Source organism: Centruroides vittatus, unplaced genomic scaffold (assembly GCF_030686945.1).
Source record: "Centruroides vittatus isolate TY-2023 unplaced genomic scaffold, ASM3068694v2 scaffold_324, whole genome shotgun sequence".
Classification (NCBI taxonomy): domain Eukaryota; kingdom Metazoa; phylum Arthropoda; class Arachnida; order Scorpiones; family Buthidae; genus Centruroides; species Centruroides vittatus.
The window spans coordinates 2205021-2219163 of record NW_027122701.1 but is presented as its reverse complement, the minus strand read 5'-3'; the positions used below and the strand labels follow the sequence as shown (position 1 = coordinate 2219163).

Sequence of the window (14143 nt, the reverse complement as noted above, 5' to 3'; positions counted from 1 at the left end):
ATAGACAGATAATACTATTGCACCAAAAATACATCCGCGCTGGATCCAGCTGGAATGATTTCAATCCAGCAAAAATCCAGCTGGATTCAAAACACTGCTGGATTGCAATCCCTACTCCCAACAATCCTCCTAAAATTAGATTTTAAAAAATAATTTCATATTTTAACATAATCAAACTAGTATTGTTGAATGATTATTAAGAAAATCTTCATTCTTGATCTTGAGAAGAATATTTTCTATTGTACTTAAAGATACTTATACTATTTTATAAGATGAAAAATGAATGTTTATTTAATTTCTTATTTCAGATATATTATAAAAGAAAATAATATAATTGGTAGTGATAGAATTGATAATGTATTTTTGTAAGTAAGAAGTTCTACTGTTCCACATTGGAATATTTTACTTACAAACCGGGCAAGTAGATAAAATAAACACATTAATCTTACAGTTCACTCAGCAGAATGTTGAAAAAATTAACATAAATGCTTTGAGTCTACTTCTAAGACCTGCTTGAGGCTGATGAAATTGCTTCAATATTCAATAATGGAATGAATGCACTGAAGAAAATTTGTATAAATTCAAATTTTAACAAATGGGGTGTCTCCACTTGTAGTTGATGTAATAAATCTTCTATAATGATGTCATATATGGTCTGCCATGTGTGGGAAATTTGTTTTTCTTCTTTAAAGTTGATATGTGTTTCTTGTTTTTCCACTTTAAAGATTTTTAGCACATTCAATATCCTGAGATGTTTTGTTTTTTCCATTTCTTTTTTAATAATTAATCTTGCTTGTTGTAAGTCAGCTTGAATATCATTTTCACTAGCATATATCAAGAGGGTGGCTTATGTTTGATTTTCTCTATCTGATTTGTGTTCTGTTATCTGCATCTTTTAAGAGACATCTTTTAATATATGCATCTTTTTTTAAGAGACCTCTTGGTTGAACCTATGTATATTATGTCCTTTTGGAACCTTTCATCTTTAATAGATATTTTATAAATCCTAGGGTCTCTTTGGTCATCAATAGAGGTCTTTTCTGTTGCAGAGAAGCTTAAAAATGTTCAGATTCTTTTTGTATGTTATTTTAGCTCTTGTATAAGATCCAACTTCCTTGAATATATTTTGCAAGTTCCTTTATGATAATATAATCAACATAATCAACATAAAATTATCATTTATTATATGATGAATAAATGACGAATTTTATTATATAGTAATGAAAATCTCCATTTGATGTATTGTACATGTGAATAGTGCTATGTGGACATTCTGGGTCCATTGTTTTTTTTGTCTTGTACATGTGGGTTAATTTGTAAATTAAGCTCCCAGGGTATCCCTATGTTGTAGCTATGTTTGCTATGTGTTCTAGATCTGCCTCTGTATTTTATATTTTATTACAATGGGTGTAAGCCCTTTGAGGGTTTTAAAGGCAATGATTTTATATCCAAATAGGTCATTAGAATCCACTGATATGTAATGTTGCATGTAAAATATATACAATGAAGTTGGGTTTTATGCAAGAGCTAAAATAATGCACAAAAGGAACCCTCACATTTTTAATCTTCTCTGCAATGGAAAAGATCCCGTTGACTACCAAAGATTCCCTGGGATTTATAAAACACCTATTAGGGACAAAAGGTTCCAAGAACATAATATAGGTGTACTTGATCAGTGTAATTAATTAATCCCTTGATGCTACCACATATATCAAAATTGCATTAATTAATCAAATACTGTACATTGGTACTCAACTGGACAATCACAATTCTCCTAGAACAAATTTTTAGTTAAAAACAAATACTTTTATTTTAATTTTGTCATCTGTAAGAAATATTATATGATAAAAATGAGTAAGTAAGTTAAAAAGGAAAATGAAACTTTAGAATTGCTTAACTTTATCAGATAAAATTATACTCTAACTAGTTTGTTTTTTTTTCCACTTAATGATTGTGTTTCACATGCATTATGTCAGTGATACACTAAGATTTGTTCAAATTCACAAGTTGTTATTTGTCAATTTTTAACAATTTCTTTCTGAAATTTCTCTTTGTCAACAGCTTTTGGACACCCTGTATGTTTTGTATCCTTTAGTTCAAAACTTCCTGAACAAAACTTTCAAAACCACATTTGACATGTCTGACATTTAGCAGCATCTCTTACTGTTTGTATAGCATTATATCCTTTACAAAACTTAAAAAGCATACATAATATGCCTGATATGCAGATAAAAATGGTTTTATACAAACAAAATGTGAAGTTAAGTTTTAAAATTATCTTCTAAACAAAGAATAAAATATCAAATTAGCAGTAATGTGTTTAATTTCACAACTATTATAATTAACCCTCTGTGAGTCATGTGACTTTTTGCCCTTCCCTTTGTCACAGTGGGTCTCTCAAACCTGTGTTGTTGTTATAAAATTATTAAATTTTATCTATTGTGTAAAAAACTACAATTTTCCTGTTAAATTCTGTGCTTTGTTTTCTTTCTAATAATATAAATTACTTGTATATTGACAAAATTGCATTTTTAATATTTATTTTTATGTAATTTGATGCAAAAAATAAATATATCAAATTTCAACTCACTGTAAATTATCTCAAGTTTTACCAATTGTCATTGGGTTTGTTTGTAAATGGGGAAGAAAGATGACTTATTCATGTGAAGTTAGCATAAATTTAGTACTACTGCAAAAAGATTTGTTAATAGATCTCGTGTTACTTCCTACCATGACAGTTAATAAATGTTAATTGTTTTATGACTATTAACAAATGCTTTTTCTGGGTCATAAATCGACTAATTGACAAAGTTTTTATTTCATTTTACTTATAAGAATGTTGTCTTCAAAATTTAAGATAGTTTTGTTAGATCTTTAAATATAAATTTTATTTTTCATTTTTTATGTGATATAGTCATGTGTTAGTCTTAACTTGATCACCTAATATCAAAAATTGACATCACTCGAAATATTATAGAAAACATCAAAACTCTTTGCTGATAGTTTAGACCAGGGTCACCAAAGTACGGCCCATGGGCCGGATCTGGCCCGCAAGGTCAGCTCATCCAGCCTGCCACCACACTGCCACAAATGAGCTAAAATATAATTATTTACACTCAAACCTGTTTTTGTGCGATTTTTTTATTTGTGCGATTTGTTTTGTGTGATTTTTTGTGTGCGGTATATGAATTTCAATCAAATTGGTATACTGCACAAAAATAATTGCACAAAACACATTGCACGTATAAAAAATCGCACAAAAAAAGACCGCACAAAAACAGGTTTGAGTGTATATGGAAATATAGATTGTAGATACACATACTATGTAGAAAAAAATTAAAATAAGTTTAAGTGAAAGTGCCAAAATTGGTCCAATCTGATTTTTGCATCTGATAGTAATATTATTTTTAGGAAAATCAGTGAAATAAAAAAATTTGGCAACTTTTTGCTTCTTTGGATATCAGATCACTTTTTGTGTAAGTACCTGCAATGAAGTTTGTAACAAAAGTGATTATGAGCTTGCCACGGTGATTGTGTTGTGTATGGGTAAATAAATATGTTGGTTGTCTTCATTTTTTATTGTATTCATTGTACTGTATTGATAAAAATAGTTATGTGGCTTATGCTCGTCATTCTCTCAGTTATGTGGCCCACTGTGAAAAAAGTATGGTGACCCCTGGTTTAGACAGAAGTGTTTTCTATGTATGAAATGAAGAATCAAAAAATAATGGGTGGTTCATCAAACATTTGGCAATTTACGACATGTTGTCAGTTCTGTAAATTGTTCTTATCATAATAGAAAATCTTTGCATAATAATAATTAAAAAATTCATATCAATTCCTGAATGTTATAAAAATGCAATTAGCAAAAATTTTACAATTTTTACAATTCAGATTATCATAATTTATTTTTATATTTTTTGTTGCATTAAGCTTTGCACGACAAAAAGTCGTGACACAATCAAATGCAGCGATTTCATTTGTATTTACTTGGAATTTAGCTTAGCCTGTCTTTTTAGGATTTGTTTTGTTGTGCAGCAATGGAAAATAAATAGATAATAAATGCAGATTATAAAAGAATGATAGCTATGCAACAATCATGTCATGTAGCTATTATTCTTTTATTTATATGTAATTCCATAATGATTAGGGTCTAATTAGCTAACTTCTAGTTGTTTTATTCTGTTTGAACAAGTAAGCATATTAGAATTGTCTCTTGGGAAATTGACTGTGATAAAAACTCCCCTTCCACATAAATCAAGGTAAAACTGTAAACAAACGTTAGATAATCACTATTTTTATCATTTTTCCACTCTAATTTAGCTAATTTTTATATTTATTGATGTTATGTAAATGAATAAGTGTTTTGTCAGAAACATACAGTGGTAAAATTGCCCACAAAACTAAAATACTTTAGGTTTAATTTTTTCCTGCGATTACTCAACATCAGAGTTTCCTGGTAAATTTTTCGAATGGAAGCTTTCGATAAGATATCTTCTAGTTTAAGTAAAGTCAAATAACATGAAAACTAGTTAAATTACAGCTAAAAAATGACGAAAATAGCCATTTTTAACATTTGTTTACATTCTGACTCTAATGATGTGATCTTGAAAGACATTGGTTCTTCGCTGGAAAATCCTGAACGGACAGTTCAGAAAGAATGCTCATTTGTTGAAATTAATTCAGTCATAATAGGAATTACCAATTAGAGTGTAAAAGGAGCATAAACATAAACTTTAAAGCCAGTTAACAGCAAGATCTTCCATAGACTTACTATAGGAAAATGGAGTTTCCCAGGAATGTTTATTGCTAGATGGTTTTGAAAACATGATTACTTCTCTTAAAATTGTCAAACAACATTTAATTATCAATTTATAGCTCATAACACAATTAAAACAAGAGAATTTATAGCAGTTGTTTACATTTGATTTTGAAGATCATTGCTGAAGGTAGCGACACTTCCCAGCAATTTATAGCTAGACTGTTTTCACAAGTTGCTAATTGGTTAGTATATGTAAAAAAATGCCAACCAGAACTTACATTGCTTATAATATATAAGAAATAATCATAAATTAATAATAAAAGTGATAAATAAAAATTATATAATAATGATTAAAATAATTAATTACACATTATTACATTTGAAAACAATATTATAACAAAAAAGACAAGAATACAAAAATATAAATAGATAATGATATTATAGGGTTTAATAGACACTGCGCAACAAATTGAACATGATAAAAAATTGTGACACTTGCTATAAGCAATGGTGACAAACTGATCAGTTTTCTTAAGTACATCATAATTCGCATTGGGTCTGTCTAAAGTATTTTTTTTTTATTTATTTAAATAAACATTTTTATGCAAAAAGTTTTAACAGCATGTTGATTGAGTTGAAAAGTTGGAAAAATATAAATTTTTTCAGATTTTTTAAGGTATATTTAATATTTAAAAATCTCAACTAAAGACCCAATGTGACTCATAGAAGGTTTTAATCTACATAACTATATCAGGAATCATCTTAAGCATGAAAATAGCAAATTCACCAACACCCTTATTTGCTGAGAATAACATATATGAAGTGTGCAATGCCATAAGGTTGTAAATGCCAAAAAACAAATTTTTCAGGAGAGAGAAAAAACACTTTTTCTAATGAACAAACTTTAATCAAATGCTAGAAAAATTATTTTAACAATTTATAGTTTGGAATAAAACATTGGGTTTAATTTCAAACACCTACGAATAATAGTAAGGAAACAAAAAAAGTTTAAAAACAGGGTTAGAGCCATAACGTTGTAAATGCCAAAATTGTGCAAGTGCATAAAGTTGTAAATGCCAAAAACGATTGCAGTCATAAAATTAATGTTTCTACAGCTGAAAAACAGTTTTGAATACCAAAAACTTACATTTAAATTATTAAACACAATTTACAAATTCAATATCAATTTTAACATTAAAAACTGACAATAATCTATTAATGACTTGAACTGGGCTGTAATCTTTATCAATAAGGTATTAATTTAGTGTAATAAAAGTTAAAACGTATTTAAAAACTTCAAATTTGAAAGATTAATGGAAGTCCAAATATCATTTTGAAATATCAAATAATAAAGTGACAGGTTAACTATTAATAAACTGGCATTTAGTTATCCGGTTCTGCTAGCATCTCCTTGAAATAGGTTTGTGCTATTGGATTTAAAAATGGTATCATTTTACCAATGTCAGGTTTCTTCTTTTGAGGAATCCCAAAATGGGAGCGAGCAAGAGGAAGTGGAAGATTTTTGAAATCATCAATGCTAACTCCATCTTTCAGCACATTAAGCCCAGTGCACCATCTTGCTGCTTTACCTCCATCTTTAGCAATCATAACTTTACCAAAGTTATTTGATGAGAGTCTAATTTGGGATGCTGTTGAGATTCCCAGGTCTTTTGTATTCAAAAATGCATGGGCAATCGATTTAAAGTCATGAAATTTCTCAAATACGATGCAGGTAAAAGGGTTTTTGGTCCCTGGACTTTTAATGATGTCCACAAGATCCTTTAGTGTGTAGGCTTTGCATTTTTTCCTCCGTTTTTCAATTAGAGCAAAGTCTCGATCACAGCTGAGAAATGTGTGACCCTTTACAGGGTATTTATGTGTTATTTCTGAAAATACATTATTGGCCAATAACACCAGATACATGGCTATCACGTATTGATTTTTGTTTTGACCAACACAATTGTCTGTCCACAAAGTCAGCTTCTTTTGGTCACCAATAGCAGCCTCAGTAGTAATATAATGGTATATACAGGATGATATTTCCAAAGACCCTCTTCCTCCAAAATTCTCACTCCACAAACACATGCATCCTTTCTCTTTAATTGAATCGTGAATTCCAAGGTTGTAGCATGCCAATTGTTGAGCGTAACACATTTCAGTGTGTGTTAATTGTGGTATATACATTTGCTGCTGCAAGTCAAAAGATATAACATACGAATCTGAGGTTTTAGCATTTTTTGTGTCATCAGACATGTCTTTTGTGGTTACTTCAGCTCTGTAATGATGTAATTCCAGTTCTGTTTTTGCTGATGCATCACCAGCTTTTATTCGTACATCAAGGTGGTCACAAGTTGAGCAAGTGTCCATGCGAGGTCTTTGAAAAGACAGATTGAATTTGGTCAGGAAAATTTCATTGTACCGTTGTCGAGTAACTGGGGCTTTGCTCCCAGCATACTATTGACAATATTTCTCAAGGAAGGCTCTATACATTCTGCTAACATTGAGATCAGGTGAAAAGTACATTTTATCTGTACTTTTGGCTCGAGCATAATGACTTTCTTCACTTGGAAAACTCTTAATGTGCTCAATTATTTTTTCCGTCCACAACTGCTTTTCAGTACATTTTCGCTGGCCTCCTCTTTGATCAGTAGCATCCATTTTTCCTTCCAAAATCTTTTCTCTAATCAACTGAATTCTTCTTGCAGTAACCCCGAATGTATTACACAAAGTCTTAAGACAAACTCTTATTTCACTTCCACCGGGAAGAAGCAAATGATAACTGAAAGAGTGTTGCCTTCTACTTCCAGAAGGATGGTGGTACTTCCCATATCGTCTCCTTTTTATCATCTGGGGATGAACAAGTCTTTGAAGATAACTCTGTTGCTTATTGTAGTCAGCCAGTTTGTTGGAAGAGTTCCTGACGGTAAGCCAACGTTACGTTTTTGCAAGCGAAGGAACACTTGCATGTCACCTGTAACGTAAACAAAAAGTTTGACAAACTTGTTGGAAACAGTCATATACAAGTTGTTCACCCATGCATAGACACAATAACTATCCATATCTTGCAAATCTCAAATCTACGTCTATATTTTTGAAGTATTAAGTCTTTTACTTACCCCTGTTGGTGGATCCTTTCTCGGATTAACTTTCTGTGTTATGGGAGAAATGTACTCTAAGCCACTATTTTTTTGTTTCTTTCGAATGTTCTTCTTCCATTTTTCTGCACATTTCTTTCTTCTTTTAGGTATTTCATACTTTAAGGAATTCATTTCACTCGTAAAAATCTCACTGCGTTACAAATTGGAATAACAAAATGATGTAAAAGTAAACCATAACATTTTACGCGCCAAAAGTTACGTGGCTTGCGCTTTGGCGCTTAAAACGTTATGGCTTGCACATAACGTCATCTTCAAAATATAGCCACTTAGAGCGCCACAATCGCCACAATATTTTTTTGTAGGAAAAAACATTGCATTTAAAATTCATTTCTTCAATAAAACAAATTTTGAGAAAAATGGCATTTACAACCTTATGGCATTGCACGCTTCATATATGTTAAGAAAAGACAGCTGTTAAAGCTGTGTTAATTAAAAACTCTGCTGCTTATAAAGGGATTGCCACAATTCACACATTAAGCAAGGGATTATAGATAGGTTTGACCAAGAGGTCACTTAAAAAATGCATAATGGAGCAAAAATTGGATATAAAAAATGGAAGGCAATCTACCACCCTTTTGATATATGCTAGTGAAAATGATATTGAAGCTGACTTACAACAAGCAAGATTAATTATTTTAAAAAAAAAATGGACAAAACAAAACATTTCAGGATATTGGAGGTGCTAGAAATCTTTAAAGCAGAAAAGCAAGGAACATGTATCAATTTTAAAGAAGAAAAACAAATTTCCCACACATGGTAGACCTTATATAACACATCATTATAAAAGATTTATTGCATCAACTACAAGTGGAGACACCCCATTTGTTAAAATTTGAATTTATACAAATTTTCTTCAGTGCATTCCATTATTGAATATTGAAGCAATTTCATCAACCTCAAGCAGGTCTTAGAAGTAGATCAAAAGCATTTTAATGTTAATTTTTTTTGCCATTTTGCTGGGAGAAATGTAAGGTTAGTGTGTTTGTTATCTTGTAAATAAAACTAGGACATTGCATGACTTTGTTGTATCATAATAGAATTGTGGCAGAGCCAGAAAGAAAGAAGTGATTCTTGTACTTGTCAGACACAATAGAGGCTATCCTTGCACCTGCCTGCCATGAGAGAGATGATCCTCATACCTGCTGGCCTTAGGCAAGGCAATCCTTACCCTGGCTGGGTACAGAGATAATCCTTGTACTTGCTAACATGGAGAGACAATCCAAATGTTTTGTTCATTTTTTGCATCTATTTTCTATTAGGTATATGCAATGCTGTTTTTTATTTGATCCCTAAATTCTATTAGACACACTCAAAGAGCATGGACATTGTCACTTTGATCAAAAACAAAGTCATGGACCCTATTTTCTACATCTACATTGGTTCTCATCACATTTTGGATTCCTCATCACAATTAATAGAAAATGGCAAAGTTTAATCGAAATTGATCAAACAAATTTTGAGATTGAATGCAATTTTGTAAGCCACATAGAAGAGGCTTCACTAATGCTCTGACTCAATAAATTTAATTAACATCAATTCCATTCTTTCTGATATTTTCAAAAAATAGCCAAATCAAAAATTTTCCAATTGGATATTTTTGAGAACTTATAAATATGTAAATAACATATAAAATATTTAATTTCTAATTTTTGAAATTTATTTTTCAGTGGGGATGGCAGTCATCAATCAGCTAATGGAGAAGATCGAACACCCACTGCAATGGCTCGTGCAGTCACTGTACATTCAGACACTAACAAAGTCATGTATTTTGCTTGATGTAATTTGTTACATAGTTTACAACTTTTAACCCCAATGGAATCTAAATCAAGATAAACTTACCAAGAATTGGCAATTTTGCCAAATATATAGTTGACCTTCACCAAGTTATCAGTCAATTTAATGCCATAGGAAAAGAAGACTCTCTCTTTTCGTAAAATTTAGTGACTAAAAAATCTAAACTAAATGCATCTAATTTGCCTCAAATCTTGGTGAAGCCAATTAAAAAGTGAAAAAAAAAAATCATATTTTTAACTTATAGCTGCTGCACTTAGCAACGATCAGACTTTTACCTCATTGAATGTTGTGGAATTGAAATCTATGTCCAGTCATTTCATCAGAAAAAAAGGATTATTAGAATAGTATGGTGGATAATCAATTGTGCACCTTTTCTAAGCATTCCTCATAATTGTTGCAGTTTTAGCTCTCATATTAATATTGTTATTATAGTTATTAGACTACATATCTATTCTTATATTTATCTTCATATGATTTTAATCTCATCAGAAGTCTTTGTCTAAAGCACATGTTGTCACATCAATTATCTCTGTTAGAGGTAGAAAAATATTTTATACATTGATAATTTAGGATATAAGAAGTCATTTGAGAAATTGTTTGGTTAAATTTTTTGAAAACATATATGATTACTTGCAATATCGGTTGCATTTTATATTCTTTATTCCATTCAAAAAATGGGATAAAGTATATAATTGATGACATCATGTTTAAATTCAGAAAATAGTGATAGAATTATGAAGCTGAATCATGTCATGATTATAAAATTATACTATGGGCTAATCTGGTTCAATTTGGATTATGGCATCATAGTCTAATTTGATTGACTTTTTCAGAAAAAAATTTAATATGATAAATAGTTGATATTATAGAATTTAGATTTAGTAATATTTTTAAATGCACCTTTTTATTTATGCTTTAAAATTTTAAGTAAATATATTATATCTACACTCAAATATTATGAATATATATAAATATACATACACACATACTAAGAATTAAACCTTAATATTGTGTGTAAATGTATGTGAATATATATGTTTATATATTTATCTGTATTATATATACATACACACACGCATACACCTGCAAACTGTATATATATCAATATACACTATTATTTTATTTAGGCACCTTTTAAGATTTTAAATTTATATATAGTTTAATGTAGTAAAAATGTAAATCAATTTTATGAAAAACCCAAGCCAAAAGGAGCAAATGCTCTTTAATAATTTTAAAATCATGATACCAGGAAAATAAACTAATAATTCTAATAATTCTGATATGAATTTAAAAATGTACTTTAAACATTACATTTGCATTTTAATGAAAGAAGAATATCTAATAAATTAAGGTACAGAATGAAATATATAAATATATTTTCACAGTTAATGTTAGTCTTTATTTGATAACTGCTTTTGGCAATTTATTTTTATTTAGAATAAGCAAGATAATGATTGAATAGTAAGTATTAAAATTTTTTAAAATATATTTTATCAAATATAATTAAAATTAAAATAAATTTTAAAAGTTGCATAATTTTTGGAAATTGATTTCAATGCAAATATTGAAAGTTTCATTTAACAGATAACAATTAAGTAGTTACATTTTTATTATTAGAAATTAAACTGTATTATAAAAAGAATGAATTTGTATACTTAATTTTGCACTTACACAATTTAAGAAATTTCTATACATATACATATAAATGATTTTTATATTTTTAAAATATATAAATAGGTTTGATAAAACTTTATGAAAATTACTAAAAAATGAAATTAGAATTACTAAAAGTATTAAATTTTAGTGTACTGTAAACTAAAATATCTTTAATGATATTCTATACTTATATTGGTAATTAATAGAAAATGATTGTTCTATATTGTGTAGTGCATATTTAAGTACATCATACAAAAAAATTTTCTCCTTGTAACTTTCTATATTCAGATATTCTTTTCATAATTCTCCAAAGTCAAAATGCAATAATGTATTTCTGATCATGGATAACAAATTATGTAATCTCACATTTGTGATTTTTGTTTTTGTTTTAAATTATATGTGAAATTATATCTGATGAATTTTGACTATAAAAATCATTAATGTCATTTTCTAGAATATGTTAATGTATTTGGACTTTAGAGAATTTATATTTTATAATAAACTGTCAAAGTTGCCAATAATTTATTTTGTTATACATCTATTCTTAAAATAAATGTGTAAAAATGTCTATTTGTCTAATTAATATTTCAATGTAATATAAAAAACAAAATGAATGTAAGTACTGCTGTGTTTTGAACTAATGTTTAAACATGTGAGAGTCTGTTTTTTCCATTTGAAATAGAAAGTAAAACATTCAGGAATTCAAAGAAATCATTATTTTGGTTAACCATTTATTAATATAACATTAAGAGATCCATTACATCATTCATGCCTTTCAAATTTTATTGAACTATTTTTGTTCAGATATTCATTCAAAAAGCTTTTTATATGAATTATGAAATGATGAAATCTTTCTAAAATATATACATTCTTTTTGTTTGAGTTTAAATTCATTCTTTGTTACTTAGTGTTACTTAATCAATATAATAAATTAATCTGTTTAATAAATTTAGTGACAAATCATCTTAGATTTTGATATTTAAAAAGGTCAAATATTTGAATATTTATGTTTTCCATATTATAAATACAACAAATCAAACAATATTTCCATACTAACCATCAAATTTCATGCTTCAGGAATCCAAAGTTGTTTATTAACCATAGCAAAATGTTTAAGATTATAAAGACTTGATGATAGGATTTAAAGTTTATATCTGGCTAGTTTTGAATAATTTAGAAACATGGTGTACACAAACAAATCTGAAGCTTCAAAACTCAAATTTTAATAAATTATAATAATTTTTGAAAATTTTAATCAAATATTTATGGATCATACATAAATATCCTTAAGAAAGCATTAAAATGTATAGAATGTACATAATTCATATGTACTTGTACTATTTTAAATTATTACAAATAATTTGAAAGTAAAACTAAACAAATATGGTACTTTTACCTGTAAGCTGTTTTTTTTTTTATTTAACAAGAATTCAGCATTACATTTGCTTGTAAAACTCATTTCTAAAAGGAAATTCTGACATCCTCAAAAAATAACAACAAATCAAACAATATTAATAAATTATAAATAAATTAATTGACATGGAAATTTTTACCACACATAAGATGATAACAAATTTTTAACAAATAAATATAATGAAATAATTTTCTATGATTTAATAAATGATTTAAGGTACTGTAAATGGATTTAAAGTTTGACACTGTCTAAATTTGACTGTATAAAATTCACTCATCTTAAAATTGTCCCTGATACTTATTAATTCTATTTAATTTCTTTAACATTTTCATGTTTTAAACTGCATTTTCAAATTTCTATAACTTTTAAAGTAATGTAATTTCAGTTTTGTTGTAACTTAATAATTATGATTATTAAAATAACAAAGCATAGTGAATAAATTATCTATTAAATTTATTTGATCATATTTTGACATAGTATGTTTAAATTTTTGATATTTATGGAAACTTTCTAAACAGTTTATGCATCTTATGAATCAGCATCCCTTTGTTAAAATAAGAGAGAGAAATAAAATAATAACTCTCATAAAGAGTTATTTTTAGCTAAATTATATGTACAATTTAATTTCAAATGGTTAAGCAAAGAAAATTCAAAATTATTTGCTCATAATTATTTACAAATTTTAAAACTTTTAATAATCTTTTGTGGTACATAGAAATTCTTGTCTCAAAAAAAATCTGTATGCATCAAATTCACCTTAAATATGTATACAAATTCACCTGTCAAATATGTAAACAAAATATGCGAGACAAAGCATTAATTAACATGGAAATTTTTACCACACATAAGATGATAACAAATTTTTAACAAATAAATATAAATTATGCATATAATTTGGCTATTTAATATAAAGTTGGTCTTTTTAAAGAACCAAAATCAGTTTATTTGAATAAAGAAATGCTGGATTTTGTTAGGCTTTTAAAAAAATTATGATGTTCTTATCATGATCATATCTGAAAATTCATAAATTATTACTGCCAATTTGACCAGTATAAATACATTCATTTTCAACAGTTGTGAATCAATAATTCATATTTGCTGATCTCATCATCATTGAGGATAATGAAATAAAGTATATTGAGTGTAAAACATTTATTTTTGAGTTTTTATAAAACTTTACAGTGAAGCATTTGTTATATGAAAAAATACTGTCTTATTTCTAAAATACATTTAATGAATGTCTGTTATTGTGTACTTTATTTTCATTGAAATATTTAGTTTACAAATAATTGGATTTTTTTGTACATTTTAATTTCTTTGGCAACTATCATTGTCAGTAATTTCATAAAATGAAGACTT

At 28.0% G+C, this 14143-nt stretch overlaps 1 protein-coding gene across 1 annotated transcript in view; it reads left to right on the top strand.

The window, feature by feature from the left end:
* LOC136988274 (protein argonaute-2-like) overlaps positions 1 to 11324 on the top strand; it is a 91443-nt gene extending 80119 nt beyond the window's left edge. Inside the window, exon 19 of the mRNA XM_067286134.1 lies at positions 9588 to 11324. Coding sequence (XP_067142235.1) covers positions 9588 to 9696 — 109 coding nt within the window. The 3' untranslated portion in view covers positions 9697 to 11324. The remainder of the gene's footprint in view (positions 1 to 9587) is intronic.
* Positions 11325 to 14143: the final 2819 nt, after the last annotated feature.